We start from the raw sequence: 15,205 nt of genomic DNA on the forward strand, positions 1-15,205 counted from the left end.
GGTCCACCCTATCAGTCTGCCTTCTCTATGCCCCTGTTCCACTAATTCAATTTAATTCACTCCTGCCTTATTTGAATGTTCAATGCAGTATATCTGTTTCACTCCCTTAGATTGGATTGTTGAAAAATTAAGCTAAGAGTGGAAGAATGTACATAGTGATATGTGTGGGATGAAACTGCAGATGCTGCTTTAAACCAAAGATAGACACAAATGTGATTAATGCCGATTAATTTTTGAGTCTACTGAAGGATCCTGTTCTGAAATGTCCATTCCCTCCACAGATGCTGCCTGACCCTCCAGCACTTTTTGTTTTGCACACGATTCCAATATCTGCATTTTCTTGAAGATAGGAACTGCAGATGCTGGTTTACACCGAAGATAGACACAAAATGCTGTAGTAACTCAGCGGGACAAGCAGCATCTCGGGATGAAGGAATGGGTGCGTTTCTGGGTCGAGTCCCATCTTCAGACTGAAGAAGGGTCTCGACCCGAAACGTCACCCATTCCTTCTCTTCAGAGATGCTGCCTGTCCCGCTGTATTACTACAGCATTGGGGTGGGAGATTGTAACCTTCACGTGGCCGCCCTGTTTCAACGAATGCAATCAACCTGGCGTGCACAATCAAATAAAGTCAAATTGAACAAGTTGTTCCACAACTTTAGGCTGTGCACGCCATACGCAAGAAGAAGACAACTACAGCATTTGTGTCTGTCTCTCTACCTCGGTGTCCTTTTAAGAATAGAGTCCAGAACAGTAAATTCTTCAGTTCAGAGGTGCTGACCAGAAACATTAAGTCTACTTCTCTCTATGGGTGTGACCTATCCTGCTGACCACATCCACCATTTTACATAAAACATATTAAAGTGTGTTTACCGTAAATGTTTAGTATTTTGCCTCATTCCTTGTGTCTTCAGTTAATATTGCAGTCAGATAATTAAGTTACTTTAAAAATATTTAGGCACGTATTGGATAATCAACATTTATGGACTGCAATGTTTAATTATCCTAAGAAAATTATTAGTTAAAGTCTAATTGATGACACACAGATGAGCAAATCTGTGATATATTATTTTTATTAAATTCAAGCAGCAATGGGTATATATGGATCCAATATATTATATTAATGACATTATAATTATTTACATCAGTTAAAAGATATTAACTGCTATTAAATATTAATATTGCTCATTTTGTTCATACATCTGAGAGAAATGTAATGTAATGTTTGGAGGATATTAATACTCAATGCCATTGAGTAGAAGCAATGCCATTAGTAATGTCCACCAAAGCAATCTAACAACTCAATCAGCTAAGGACATTAAAGTTATATAATGTCAGTCGGTCCCCTGTAAACATACGATGGGCATTCATCAGTGATGCAATGACTAAAATGCATAACGCATTTACGGTAGGACTCGTCTCTTTTTCCATTCAGACAGATTGCCGCACCTGGATATGTGGCTCAAGCTCAAATAAGCACAAACCACAACCTTCTGTACAAGTTCTTCTTCTTCTTTTGTGTGGCATGCACAGCCTAAAGTTGTAGGACAACTTGTTCTATTTGATCATCTGTTTGTGCACGTCGAGTTGATTGCATTAGTCGAAACAGGGCAGACCATGTGAAGGTTGCAATCTTCCACCCCTGTACAAGTTGAAACCAAGTAAAAGTTGAACGTACAGTGCAGCACATGAACAAGCCCTTTTACCCACAATGTATGTACTGAACATGAAGCCAATCCACTCTGCCTGCACTTGAGCCATATCCCTCCATTTTCTGCATATCCATGGGGCCTATCTACAAGCCATTAAAATGTCACTATCCTATCTGTGGCACAATTACCCCAGGCAGAACGTTCCAGGCACCCACCAACCTCTGTGTAAAAAATGTTCCCCTTCTGGCATCAATGCAACACTCTCTAGTCTTTAACATTTTCACCTGGATACAAGGTTCTGAATGTCTACTCTATCTATGCCTCTCACAATTTTACATACTTCTATCGGGTCTCGCCTCAACCTGTGACACTCCAGAGAAGACACTATGTCTGCTCTTCAATTAAGAAGATTAAAACATTTTGTAGTCCCCTCTTTTACATGGGAAAACACAATGAATACCTTAAAGCTGGTAATAGAACAATTTTCGACAGAAAATAGTGACAATCTTCTTCTGCTTCGACATTCCCGTGTGATCGAGGATGATGTGCTTTCACTCCAGTTTTGTGGGTTCTGAATGGACGAACTTTATTGTCACATGCATCCTTTGTGATATCCTTTGTTTTGCAAGGTACTCAAGGTATGCAAATAGTCACCACACAAAGGCCTAAACAGCAACCTCTGGTGACCTTGCCCACCACCCAAGGTTTCCATTAGGTCACTGGAGGTTTTAGTCAGTCTCCCTAATGGTTTAAAGTGGTCGAGGCTTCATCTAGGTTGCTGCTATTTTTTCATCATGTTTAAAACTGGCCTCGACTAAAAATAGGTTGCCGTTTTAAAAATCAATAATTTTTTCGTCGCAGGTCTAGTCGAAGCCGGTTTTCTTCATAGTCGAGGAAGGTTTTCAACATGTGCGTGGGAGGTTGTAGGAGGTTGCAGGTCACCTCGACCTTGATTTTTTTTTGGGTGGCGGGCAAGGTCACCAGAGGTTGCTGTTTAGGTCTCCTAAACGGGACAGGGGCTTAACAGTGCCAGAGACCCGGGTTTGATCCTGACTATGGGTGCCATCTGTACATTCTCCCCTTGACTGCATGGGCTTTCTCCAGATGCTTTGGTTTCCTCCCTCACTCCAAAGACATACAGGTTTGTAGGTTAATCTGGCTTCAGTAAAAATTGAAAAGTCCCCAGGATGGATAAGTATAGGATAGTGCTAGTGTATAGGGATCGCTGGTCGGCATGGACTCGGTGGGCCTGTTTCCGTTCTGTATCTCTAAATTAAACTCTGTGACTCTATGAACCATCACTGGGTCAGCTTTGAACAAAATGGGCTTAAAAATACAGGATTAAATACAGTTTAAAAATGATACCGTTTCTGAGATTCTAGCACTGTAAACGAAAAGGAACAATTTGCAAGCAATGCTTGTTATTGTTTGCTAAAACATTTTTATGAAGTATTGAAAGCAGGCTTACAGTGCCCCCTACCATAACATAGCACATGGTATTAAAAGAAAATTGATGTATTGAAATTGGGCTTGAGTTTTGCTGTTTTACTTTTGCATAGTTTAAGGGAGTTAAAAGCTTTCTAGTTTTTAAATCGGTGTTTTGTACGCAGTATTCATAACTAAAACAAAGTTTACTCAAGACATTTCAGTCACATTGATGTGTAACTTGTAACTTTTAATTATTTCTATGACAAAGCTACTTTCTTTCAAGTGATGGTGAGCGTATTACTTTTCAACACCTTTCCGATCAGTTTTAATTTAGATACAGCGAGGAAACAGGCCCTTCGGCCCACACTGACCAGTGATCCCCACACTAACACGATCCTACACACACTAGGGACAATTTATATTTATACCAAGCCAATGAACCTACAAACCTGTATGTCTTTGGAGTGTGGGAGGAAACCGAAGATCTCGGAGAAAACCCACGGGGAGAACGTAAAAACTACGTAGACAGCACCCATGGTCAGGATTGAACCCGGGTCTCCGACGCTGTAAGGCAGCAACCCCATCACACACTCACATTGATTTTTGTTTTAACCATCATCATGCAACTAACATCCACCAGACAAATGCCACTGGTTTGTACCCTTTGTTCATAGCTGGAATTCTTCAAACAAAATGAAATTTATGGATTAGAAAAAGGAGTTTTTTTAATCAATGAAAACTCTCCAAATCCTAGATTTCCCATCAGCTTTAAGGTTCTTTTGTTTCTTAATCATTTTAAATTGAAAAATCAAGCCCGAATTACAGAACAAAATGCTCAAGTATTATTATATAAATATCTGATCTCTTAGAACATTTATTTTGTTAAACCATTGGCTTGTAAACTTACGATGTGGAAAAAAAGGTTGAATATGATTGTTGAGGATGACTACTTGACATAAATGGAATCATTCTCCGTTGACATGGGATTCCATGTTCTGATTATATCACAGAACTTTTCAATTAAAATGTGAGACATTGCCCTTGATCTCGTGTAATTTAGACTGTCTTTACCCATGTAAATTGAATTCTCAAGCCTTTAAGAACACTTGAATGAGGCTCTTGCTTTTCATTATCCTCAAACCAAACGGGTGTCGGAAGCAAAAGACGTACTGCAGCTTAATAGGACTTTGGTGAGGCAGCATCTGGAGCATTGTGTGCAGTTCTGGTTGCCCCATTACAGGAAAGAGATGGAGGCTTTGTAGAGGGTACAGAAAAGACTTGCCAGAATGCTGTCTGGATTAGAGGGTATTTGCTATGTGGTGTTGGACACAGCCATCAGGCTATTAAACTCAACTCAAACAAAACTCTGAACATTAATAGCCCATTATCTGTTTATTTGCACTTTATCTGTTTTATTTATTCATGTGTGTATATATTTATATAATGACATATAGACACACTAATCTGTTCTGTATTCATGCCTTCTATATTCTGTTGTGCTGAAGCAAAGCAAGAATGTCATTGTCCTATCTGGGAAACATGACAATAAACCCTCTTGAATCTTGAACATACTTGGATTGTCAGAGGTTGAGGGGTGGCCTGATAGAAGTATACAAAGTAACGAAAGGCATAAGAAGGATAGGAGACTGGAACTTTTTTCCCTGGTGGTGTTCAAAAACAAGATTGCATAACTTTAAGGGGAGAGGGGCAACGTTTAAAGATGTCCATGGCGTGCTTTTATATATGTATTTATTTTTACAGAGGGTGGTGTGGGCCTAGAAAGCACTGCCAGAGGTGGTGGTGGAGGCAATGTTAGTGGCATTTAAGACACTTTTTGATAAGACACATGGATGTACAGAGAATGGAGGGATATGGATCATGTGTGTGTGATATGGACGATGAGAGTGGGGGAACAGCCATGACGGGGAGGGGAAGGACAATGGGGGGGGGGGGGGAACAGTAGACTCCCGGTGTTGGGGATGGAGAACCTGTGGGGGAGGGAGAACAAAGGGGAAGCCAGCGTACTTTGTAACTTTGTCAGCACCGTAGGTGGCCGCTATTTGCATACCTTGGGTATGCCCTGAAGGTGGTGCATTTGGGAGGGCAAGTGCATGTACTCTGTATTGCTAGAGAATTTGATCAAATCTATAGAGCCTTGGTGATGCCTTAAGTTTGAAGATAGTCTGGATAAATCTGGAACTTGGGGCAAAGTGCTAATGCGAAGGAAGGCAAATTAAAGCATTATTAGATGAGTGCTAGGAAGAGTAAAATGGGAGGTAGACAAAAGTGCTGGAGAAACTTAGCGGGTGCGGTAGCATCTGTGGAGCGAAGGAAATAGGCAATGTGTTGGGCCGAAAACCCTTCTTCAGACGAAGAAATCTGAAGAAGGGTTTCGGCCCGAAATGTTGCCTATTTCCTTTGCTCCATAGATACTGCCGCACCCACTGAGTTTCTCCAGCACTTTTGTCTACCTTCGATTTTCCAGCATCTGCAGTTCCTTCTTAAACAAGAGTAAATGTGGACGACAGATGGCACAATAGGCTAAGTGTTCGGCTGGCAACCGGAAGGTAGCTGGTTCGAATCCCGCTTGGAGTGCATACTGTCGTTGTGTCCTTGGGCAAGACACTTCGCCCACCTTTGCCTGTGTGTGTCCTTGGGCAAGACACTTCACCCACCTTTGCCTGTCTGTATGGAAGTAATTGTGTGAAGCACTTTGGGGTCAATGCAAGTTGACTAAAAATGTGCTATATAAATAAAGACATTATTATTATTATTAAAATGGGAGCAGATGTTAATTGGATAAGTCCACATCTGACATGACAGCCGTTTACAGACCAGCTGATCTGGTCACCCGCTGCGCCACTGTCCAGCATCATCAAGGACACACACCATCCTTGCCACACACTCATTTCGCTCCTGCTGTCATGAAGGTGGTGCAGGAGCCAGAAAACTGTAACGTCCAGGTTCTGGAGCAGCTTCTTCCCATCATCAGGCTATTGAATGCTCCAAACTCCAACCAAACAGCGAACTACAAATTGCCTTGATTGCACTTTGGCCATGGTTTTCCTTTAGTACAATATTGTTTTAATTGAACAAACAGCATTTTTACGCTCCATCCAGCTATTCATGTCAGTCTTCGGTTTAACCAGCATCTGCAGCTCCTCCTTACACATTTAGCCATTTTTAAAAAAATTTTGTTTTTTACATGTAGGAAGGAATTGCAGATGTTGGTTTAAATCGAAGATACACAAAAAGCTGGAGTAACGCAGCAGGACAGGCAGCATCCCTGGAGAGAAGGAATGAAGAAGGGTCTCGACCCGAAACGTCACCCATTCCTTCTCTCCAGAGATGCTGCCAGTCCCGCTGAGTTTCTCCAGCATTTTTGTGTACCTTCGATTTTCCAGCATCTGCAGTTCCTTCTTTAATACTCCATTTTTGTGTCTCTTTGTTTCTTATTTTATCTATTGTGTAGTGTTTGCAAACCTGTTAAGTTGCTGCAAGTAAGAATGTTATTGTTTTGTTCAGCTCATGACAATAATACATTCTCGACTATTTTATCAAATGCTCAACGGCATAGCCTTGGTGCTTATACCTGCATTAAGGAGGCATTTATACACACCTGAGCAATTACAAACACCTGTGAAGCCATGTGTCCCAGGCACTATGGTGCCCTGAAATGGGGGAACTATGTATAAACACTGCTGTAATTTCTACATGGTGAAACCGAAATGTATAAAAATGGCCTTTATTAAAATCTGACAATGTGCACTTTAACCACATGTGATTATTTATATTACAAATCTCAAATTGTGGAGTACAGAGGCAAATAAATAAATGATGGGTCTTTGTCCCAAACATTATGGAGAGCACTGTCTGCATGTGCTTGGAACTCACTTCCTCAAATTTCAGTGAAAGTCAAGTTTTTTTGAATATTTCTTTCCTTATAGAACAGATGCAGTAAATGTAGCCCAAACTAATAAAACCAACAAAAAGGCAGCCAGTATCTAAGACTCACACCACCCAGGCCATGTTTTAATTTTGCTCGTACCAACAGGAAGATGACACAGGACCCTGGAAAACCATGACCACTACGTTGAAGAATGGCTACTCCCAGCACCCGTCACGTTCTTGAACACTGCACAACACTAGCCTCAGCAACCATGAATCTATCTAATATTACCCAAGACCACCTAAGATTACAGTCACTAATTTATTGAATGTTTTGATTGCTATATATTATATGAAAACCCGTGCCAGTGACAGAACTGGCTGGTGTACAACCACTAGAAAGGCGGTCAGCAGTTTTGAGGGCAATTGCTGAAGCCGACTCGATGGTTTCCCAAGACAGGAGGAAAGGCTGCAGCCCTGAATCCCCCCACAGCGCCCATCATGTGCTCCCGTGTGGCTCGCGTATCGGACTCCTGAGCCACACTGGATCCTACAAGACACGAGACTGCACAACCATACTATGGTCGTCTACGCGGGCCACCACCATATTATCTCGGTGTCTTGCATTTACAGGCCTGATAAGCTGGTGTTCCATGTTGCTATAGACCACAATGAATCACTTGACTCCCTGGCTTCACACAAGTAGCCTACCCACTAGCTGCACGCCAGCTGATCATTATAAAATGCCATCACACAACAAATTTGCACAATAAACCTTAATCTCAGAAAATGACCATTGCTGCCCTATTTATATTGGCCAGAACAAATGTATTCTATCCAAAATAATGCCACAAACTTTTTTTTTTATCATAAGTTAATATCTTTTATGTACATCCTCAGCAACTCAGACCCATACACATTAAAAAAAATCACTATATAACCAAGAGAGGACAACTTTCCAGTTTTTATAGCATTTATTTGAGCACGAGGACAAATAATCAGAGATGACGATCCATGGTTAAATCAGCCTGTTGGTGAAAAGAAATAAAATTAAAGTCTGCATCTTAAACAACAATTATCTGAGAGTTCTGTAATGTGCAGGGCTGCCTCCTCATAAACTGAGCAAAACTACAAATGTTGCAATTATGAAATACATTTTTGAAACAGCAAGTAGCCACACTTGATTTAATAATAATTCTTCAACAAGTTATGCCATCTCATGAAAATCAGCAAGTTCAGTCAAATACTCACATTTCAAGGAACCTTCACAAGTCACGTTACTATAGGGAACAAAATGTAGAAAAATAAAATAACCACATTGAGTAATATTTCTTGCTTTGTCATCATTTATTGGAGAAAAAGTTTTCTCTACATTCCACTACAGGTGGCCCCCATGTTATGGCCAGTTTATGGAGGCTAATCAAAGCTATCAAAAAATCTGAGATGCCCAATAAAATTAAATGAAGACAAAATGCAAAATAAACGGCAAATTTTGTCTCGTCATATTTTATCCACTTGCATTTTTTGATGCATGCATAGATATTGTGGCAAGTTTTGTTTTTGAACGCAGGGGTCACCTGTATACACAAACATGATTGAAAGGAATAGTAATAATAATCATAATCTAAATTGCAAAGTCACAGCTCTGGTGCACAATATCAGGCACATAATCAATAATTAAAAGCAGCATGACAAAATCCGGCACTGAAAGTTTTGCAGGAACGAACAATGATTTAAAACAAAAGCGGGACAGAAATAAGCATTCTCAAATTATCAAGACTGTAGTGCGTTTTAAACAAGAAGCAAAAATGTGAACTCTCCAAGAGTGATTGCTCACATATTTGTTGTAAGAAAATGATTGTTAACCTTCAAACATTCTAAAGGGAATTAAATTTAACACAAGGTAGCAGAAAGCAAAAGATTGAAAGCCTTGAATGATATTTCACGCCAGGATTAATTTTAAGATTAACTTGAAATAAAGCATGCATAGTTTGTCCCTAAAAAGAAAAAACAATTGTATTCCATTTTACCCCAAACTGCAGATGAGGGTCAAGATTAATTTCGCTATACAAGTTGATAAGTTCTAGCAGAATTAGGCCATTCGGCCGCTCAAGTCTACTCCACCATTCAATCATGGCCGATCTATCTTTGCCTCGCAACCATTTAATATAGTAGCATCGTTTAAAACAACTGGATACCACAAGACATGAGACTGCACAAGCATGCTGTGGTCGTCAGCGACAGACCACCACCATATTATCTGTGTCTTGCTTTTACAGGCCTAATAACCTGGTGTTCCATGTTGCTACAGACCACATTGAAATACTCTCGACTCCTTAGCTTCACACAAGTAGCCTACCCACTAAACATAGCGCCAACTGATCATTATAAAATATAATTCCACAACAAATTTGCACAATAAACCGTAATCTCAGAAAAATACCATTGCTCCATTATTTATATTGGCCAGAACAAGTGCATTCTATCCAAAATAATGCCACAAACTTTTTTATCATGTTAATATCTTTTATGTACATCCTCAGTAACTCAAACCCATACACATTAAAACAAACCAGCACTATATAACTGAGAGGACAACTTTCTAGAGCCTCTGTTCACTCTAATCTTTATCTTGCATCACTCAACTCTTTGCACTTAATTATGTTCATTTCATTTTAGTGTAATTCAGTTTTATAGAAGGAAGCCTGTAGATATATGTGTGTCTAGGTTTTCTCTCTTCTCATTATATATAACATTATACATATTATGTACAATGTTAGCTTTATATGAATTAGGAACGTAATAAATGTTTGCTTTAATATGAATTAAAACATAAATTAGTTCCATGTGAAGCCTTTGAACAAAATGCCAATTCACAAGATACATTTGGTTCAATTTCATGATGCATGAAAACTATTACGGTTATACTAAACTCCAATTAGGGTATAGCCTTGTACTGTATAAATCTGTGAAAGCTGCACCATTCACAATTCCAGCCTCTGATGAGTGAAACTGTAGTTCAATCAAAACTATTCATACTATCTCAAAACCAGCAAGAATTGGCATGATATTTTGGTAGAGGTTATGCAAGGACAATAAGGTAATAACTATTCAGAATTCCAAACAGCAGTAACTATGGCCTTTACTTCTAACATAATTTAGGGAAAACTAAACATGGATCTAGCTGGGCACCAATGCAGCTCATCAATACTACTCAAGCCTCAACCAATAAGATGTTTCAGATAATTTTTTGCTTGGCTTTGATCAGAAACCACCACCAATCCCATTTGAAAAACAGCATGCGGAGCAACATTGAGCAAGGCAAATTAGTCACGTGCTGTGCGGGTCATCACACTCATGCATAGGCGTCAGTACCTGCCACTGATGCTTCATTTCTGATGGACATTTTCGATAAGAGCATTAAAAAGAGGCAAAACAAAGTTAATTACTGTTATACAGGAACAAGTCAAATAAATAAATCTTAATAAGAGAAGTTGGCAAACAGTTAAGAGCATCAAAATTCACCGCAAAACACAACACCTGCCAACTATTTTAGTTGACAAAGTTCCACTAGTCACACATTTAGCATGCTACCAGATTCTTTTTTGGGGTGAAAGAATTATCAGGGCACGTTAATACGGGGATAGCCTTCCCTGGCAGCCATTTCCAGAAGTAGGTGTCACAACCACTAAGATGAGCCTCTTTGGGGGAAAAAGGCAAGGGAAACCAAAAAAGAGACAAGCTCCCCGTACACAAGAGTGAGCTTCTGCTGTCCACAATGACAGAAAATGTACAGCTTCAACTCTAAGATTTTTGCACCACCTGTCAATGTACGTGATCCCGAAACTAAAAAGCTGAAGGTAATTATTTGGTGCATGGGGCCAAAAGGAATCACGGGGTATGACTCACAGCTGAGCAACCCCTCACTAAACTGCAACACCCCCAATATCTATTGTTTTAAGCCCATCGTCAGAACCATTCTACTTTTTACAACTGAGTCAGTGGGATAAATGTTCACATTGCACCATGCTGTACCAATCAATTGTAAAAACACACGTTTATATTAGAGATTCTATTCAGCTGTTGAAAATCTAAAGTGATTGGTGAACAGAACACTGAAGCTCCAACATGTACAAATAATTTTACCTTCTGTGGTCCAGAGAAGAAAAAGATAGCAAACATGAACAAAAAGAAAGACAAAAACTGAAAAGCACATTTCTCAAGGTGGCAGTACGGTACTTCAAACAAATGTTAATGCAATAACACTTTCAAACGAACAAACCATAGTAAAAACAAATTAATGCAAAATATGAAGCAAGTCAGAAAAATAGCAAGATCGAGGACCAACAGGCCAATGAAGAAGTGTTCAAAAAGGAACTGCAGATGCTGGAAGATCGAAGGTACACAAAATTGCTGGGGAAACTCAGCGGGTGCAGCAGCATCTATGGAGCGAAGGAAATAGGCGACGTTTCGGGCCGAAACCAGGCCAATGAAGAAGGCAGGTTTAGATAGAGGTATGGAGGAAGACAGCAAGGGATGTATGGAGAGATTTCAGGGATAAGCTGATAGGGATGTAGCTGATCAGATAGCTAGCTGCAGGGTCAATATTAAGAGTAAGAATCTAAATTGTGACACAAAATGCAGGAGGATTACATTTTCATTGCCACCAACAGTTTCATACCTTCTTGCCAGCACCAACGTTAGCTTTAGCTGTGCCGCGAACTTTCTTCATTCTGTTCTTTCGTTCCTTTCGCTGTTTCCTAGATACCTTTTTCCTATCCAACAGACCATGCTGAAAAACAATGGACACAAATCAATGAAAATACAGAGAGAGCAGCATGTATTCTTAAAACTCCAGGGGTAAATAATTTGCTTTCTCACCCTTGCTAGCCTGTGTTTTGGTTCATTCTTCTTCGCGTAATCCAAGGAATCGTAGACCATGGCAAATCCTGTTGTTTTGCCTCCTCCAAACTGTGTCCTGAAGCCAAAAACGAACACAACATCCGGCGTTGTTTTGTACATTTTGGCTAACTTTTCCCTGATTTCTGTTTTGGGAACTGTAGGTTTGCCAGGATGGAGGACATCGACAACCTATGTATAAAATGAGAAAATGGGTGAGACCAGAATCAAAAATCATATGATTTCAAGAACATCGAATTGTGATTTCAAGAACATCGCTGTGTCAAGAGAGAACACGTTAGAAACGGCAAAGAATGACCTCAAAAGGCAATGAAGAAGGGTCTCGACCTGAAATGTCGCCTATTCCATCGCTCCATAGATACTGCCTCACCAGCTTTATTGTCTACCTTCAAAAGGCAGCAATTCTCTCCTACTTCACAGCTGGTCGAAGGTGCCTTTTTAAAATACCACCCCCCCCACCATTTTCCTTTAAAGGCAACAGAATCAAAATTATTGAAAACACCCGTACAATTCTTAAACTTAATGAATCATCTGTAATAAGGAATCAACTGTTTCAGGCCTAATCAAATACTGGCTGCCTCACAGCCCCGGCAATCCAGGATCATTTCCGACCTCTGGTGCTCTCAGTGAGGAATCTGCACTCATAGACAGTATTGCCTTCTGCATCTCAAAAACATGCCGGCTGGGAGGACATTTGGTTCCTGTAAATTGCCTCTAGTGTGGAGGTAAGTGCTAGAAACGGAGATGTGGAGGGAGAAGCCTATGCACATATGGAATATAATGAATTAGGATAGACTTTAGAGACACAGCAGGGAAATAGGTCCTTCAGCCCACCGAGTCTGTGCTGACCTGCGATCACTAGCGCTACCCTACACGAGGGACAATTTACAACTTACCAAAGCCAATTAACCCTCAAAGCTGTACGTCTTTGGAGTGTGGGAGGAAACTGGAGCACCCGGAGAAAACCCACATGTACACAAGGAGAACATACGAACTCCGTACAGACTGCACTCATAGTCAGGATCGAACCCGGGTCCCTGGCGCTGCAAGGCAGTAACTCTACCGCTGCTTCACTGGGCTGCCCCAGCTGCAGATGGGATTATGAAACTTTCTCTTTTGTGCTGTCCAGTTCATCTACGCGTAAAATTGCACAGAAAACTAGATGCTAGAATCTTGTGCAAAGCAATAAAGTGTTGGTGGAACTCTGCAGGTTAGGCTGCATCAGTGGAGGGAATTAACAGATGACATTTCTTCTGAAGAATGATGCTGAACCAAAACATCACCTGTCCATTTCCTTCCTGGTCATCCAGCACTTTATTTTTTGCTTAGTTCATCTAAGCTTAGGTTAAACTTCTGACCCTTGATAAAAAGCAAGCAAAGCCAAAGCACTAGGATATCACATCAATAAACTGAATGAAACTAATGAATGGGTAGAGCCTGAAGCTTGCATTTATGGAGGAACAAAAAATATCACAAAAGCCCACACCGCCTGCATTTTAAAAGGAAAGACAAAGTATTCCTACTCACCATTTGCTTGCGTTGGAGCAAGCGGTTTGTCATGAACTTTCTCGTTCTGATGGTCACGGTGTCATTCTGGGAAACAAAAAGTAACAAATATTTAGAGCTCACTTATTAAACAAAATCACACAGTAGTCCAACTACTTACTGTTGACTAAATGGCCTACCCCTTATTCTTAAACTGTGACCCCTGGTTCTAGACTCCCCCAACACAATAGACATTACGTGCAGGAGTAGGCCATTCAGCCCTTCGAGCCAGCACCGCCATTCAATGTAATCATGTCTGATCATCCCCAATCAGTACCCCGTTCCTGTTTTCTCCCCATATCCCCTGACTGCTATTTTTAAGAGCCCTATCTAGCTCTCTCTTGAAAGCATCCAGAGAACCGGCCTCCACGGGGAACATATTTCCTGCATCTAGCCTTTCCAATCCTGTAAGAATTTTATATGTTTCTATAAGATTCCCTCTCATCCTTCTAAACTCCAGTGAATACAAGCCCAGTCAACCCATTCGTACCTCATATGTCAGTCCCACCATCACGGGAATTAACTTGATGAACCTACGCTGCAATCCCTCGATAGCAGGGATGTCCTTCCTCAAATTAGGAGAACAAAACTGCACAACATCAGCAGCCACCAGGGCACTAGCAGCCAAGTCTAGATTCAAGATCCAATTTAATTGTCACATGTACCAATTTAAGGTACAGTGAAATATGAGTTACCATATAGCCATACTAAGTGAAAAGCAAAGAACACACACAGCACATAAAATAAAGCTCTGCCTCAGTCTGTGGTAGTAGCAGCACTAGCAGACACCTCTGCCCACCCCCTTGTCTGTAGAAGCATCATCCCAGGCTCTGGCCCAGTGTGCAACATGGGCAAGGCATCAGTAGATGAGGCCAGGCACCAACAACATCAGTAGATGAGGCCAGTCTGTAGCTGCAGCAGCAACACTAGCAGCCCAGGCTCTCCCTCAGTGTGTAGTAGTAGTTGTAGTAGTAGAGGAGGCTTTGCCCCAGTCCCCAGTCTGTGGCAGTAGTACCAGCAGATCAGGCTCTAGCCCAGACTATAGCAAGGGCAGGGCATCAGCAGCCACCTCTCCCCTTCTCCCCACCCAGTCTGCAGCAGCATCAGCAGCCGAGGCCCAGGCTTCCTACACGACCAGGCCGCGGGCCCATTAAAAGCAACAATCCGACGCGCTGGGGATGAAATGGAGCGGGCATCAGCCGGGGTGGAGGTGGTGCTGGGCAGGGGCGGCGATGTCGGGGCAGTGTAGCGGCGGATGGCGGGGATTGGGCTGGGATTGAGCGCGGATGGCGGCCACCCCTCACTCACCATCTCTGCTGCCGCCGCCGCGCCGCGCTACCAAAGGGCGAAGGACCCCTCGCACGTCAAACAAGTCACCTCGGGCACGGCCACGCTGCTGCCTGATTAAAACTTTTATTTTACCTTCAAACTTTCCCATAAGTAAAATATTATTTGACAATATACAGTAATTTGAAATGTGTGACTTACTTTTATTTTACCTTCAAACTTTCCCATAAGTAAAATATTATTTGACAATATACAGTAATTTGAAATGTGTGACTTACTTTTATTTTACCTTCAAACTTTCCCATAAGTAAAATATTGTTTGACAATATACACTAATTTGAAATGTGTGACTCACTTGCATATATAAATATATATATCTTTGGATGTTTGACAATATACACCAATTTAACTTATTTGCAAATGTAAAAACATACTTTTAATCTGGATTTTTAACTTGTGTTTAAAAAAATCCAGATTAAACACAA

The 15,205-nt window shown here is 41.0% G+C and overlaps 1 protein-coding gene and 1 long non-coding RNA gene across 4 annotated transcripts; one reads left to right on the forward strand and one right to left on the reverse strand.

Moving 5' to 3' along the window:
* Positions 1 to 354: 354 nt before the first annotated feature.
* On the forward strand, positions 355 to 13,198 carry LOC116966552. Its single transcript, XR_004410050.1, has 3 exons — positions 355 to 365; positions 1,210 to 1,213; positions 13,072 to 13,198. It is a non-coding gene; the product is annotated as an uncharacterized LOC116966552 (long non-coding RNA).
* Positions 7,915 to 14,863, reverse strand: rps24 (ribosomal protein S24). 3 transcript variants are annotated; one of them, XM_033012924.1, is made up of 8 exons: positions 14,742 to 14,863; positions 13,416 to 13,481; positions 11,850 to 12,059; positions 11,650 to 11,760; positions 11,115 to 11,117; positions 10,344 to 10,363; positions 8,220 to 8,248; positions 7,921 to 7,996 (listed from the first exon to the last, which is right to left on the reverse strand). In XM_033012924.1, exons 1-6 carry the CDS (start codon positions 14,742 to 14,744, stop codon positions 10,358 to 10,360), a joined length of 399 nt encoding a protein of 132 aa, XP_032868815.1. In that variant the 5' UTR covers positions 14,745 to 14,863; the 3' UTR covers positions 7,921 to 7,996; positions 8,220 to 8,248; positions 10,344 to 10,357. The 3 variants fall into 3 exon arrangements, with proteins under 3 accessions (XP_032868817.1, XP_032868815.1, XP_032868816.1); XM_033012925.1 differs by lacking the exon at positions 11,115 to 11,117; XM_033012926.1 differs by lacking the exons at positions 10,344 to 10,363; positions 11,115 to 11,117 and having other exon boundaries at positions 7,915 to 7,996.
* Between the last annotated feature and the right edge of the window lie 342 nt (positions 14,864 to 15,205).

The sequence above is a fragment of the Amblyraja radiata genome, chromosome 37, assembly GCF_010909765.2.
Source record: "Amblyraja radiata isolate CabotCenter1 chromosome 37, sAmbRad1.1.pri, whole genome shotgun sequence".
Taxonomy (NCBI): Eukaryota; Metazoa; Chordata; class Chondrichthyes; order Rajiformes; family Rajidae; genus Amblyraja; species Amblyraja radiata.

Bases quoted from the DNA above. Each gene is read 5' to 3' on its own strand.
- rps24 (XM_033012924.1), bottom strand. The intron at 12,060-13,415 runs GTGAGTAGGAAT...TTTTATACATAG, and splicing joins TGCTCCAACGCAAGCAAATG to GTTGTCGATGTCCTCCATCC. The intron at 11,761-11,849 runs GTGAGAAAGCAA...ATTGTTTTTCAG, and splicing joins CAAAACACAGGCTAGCAAGG to CATGGTCTGTTGGATAGGAA.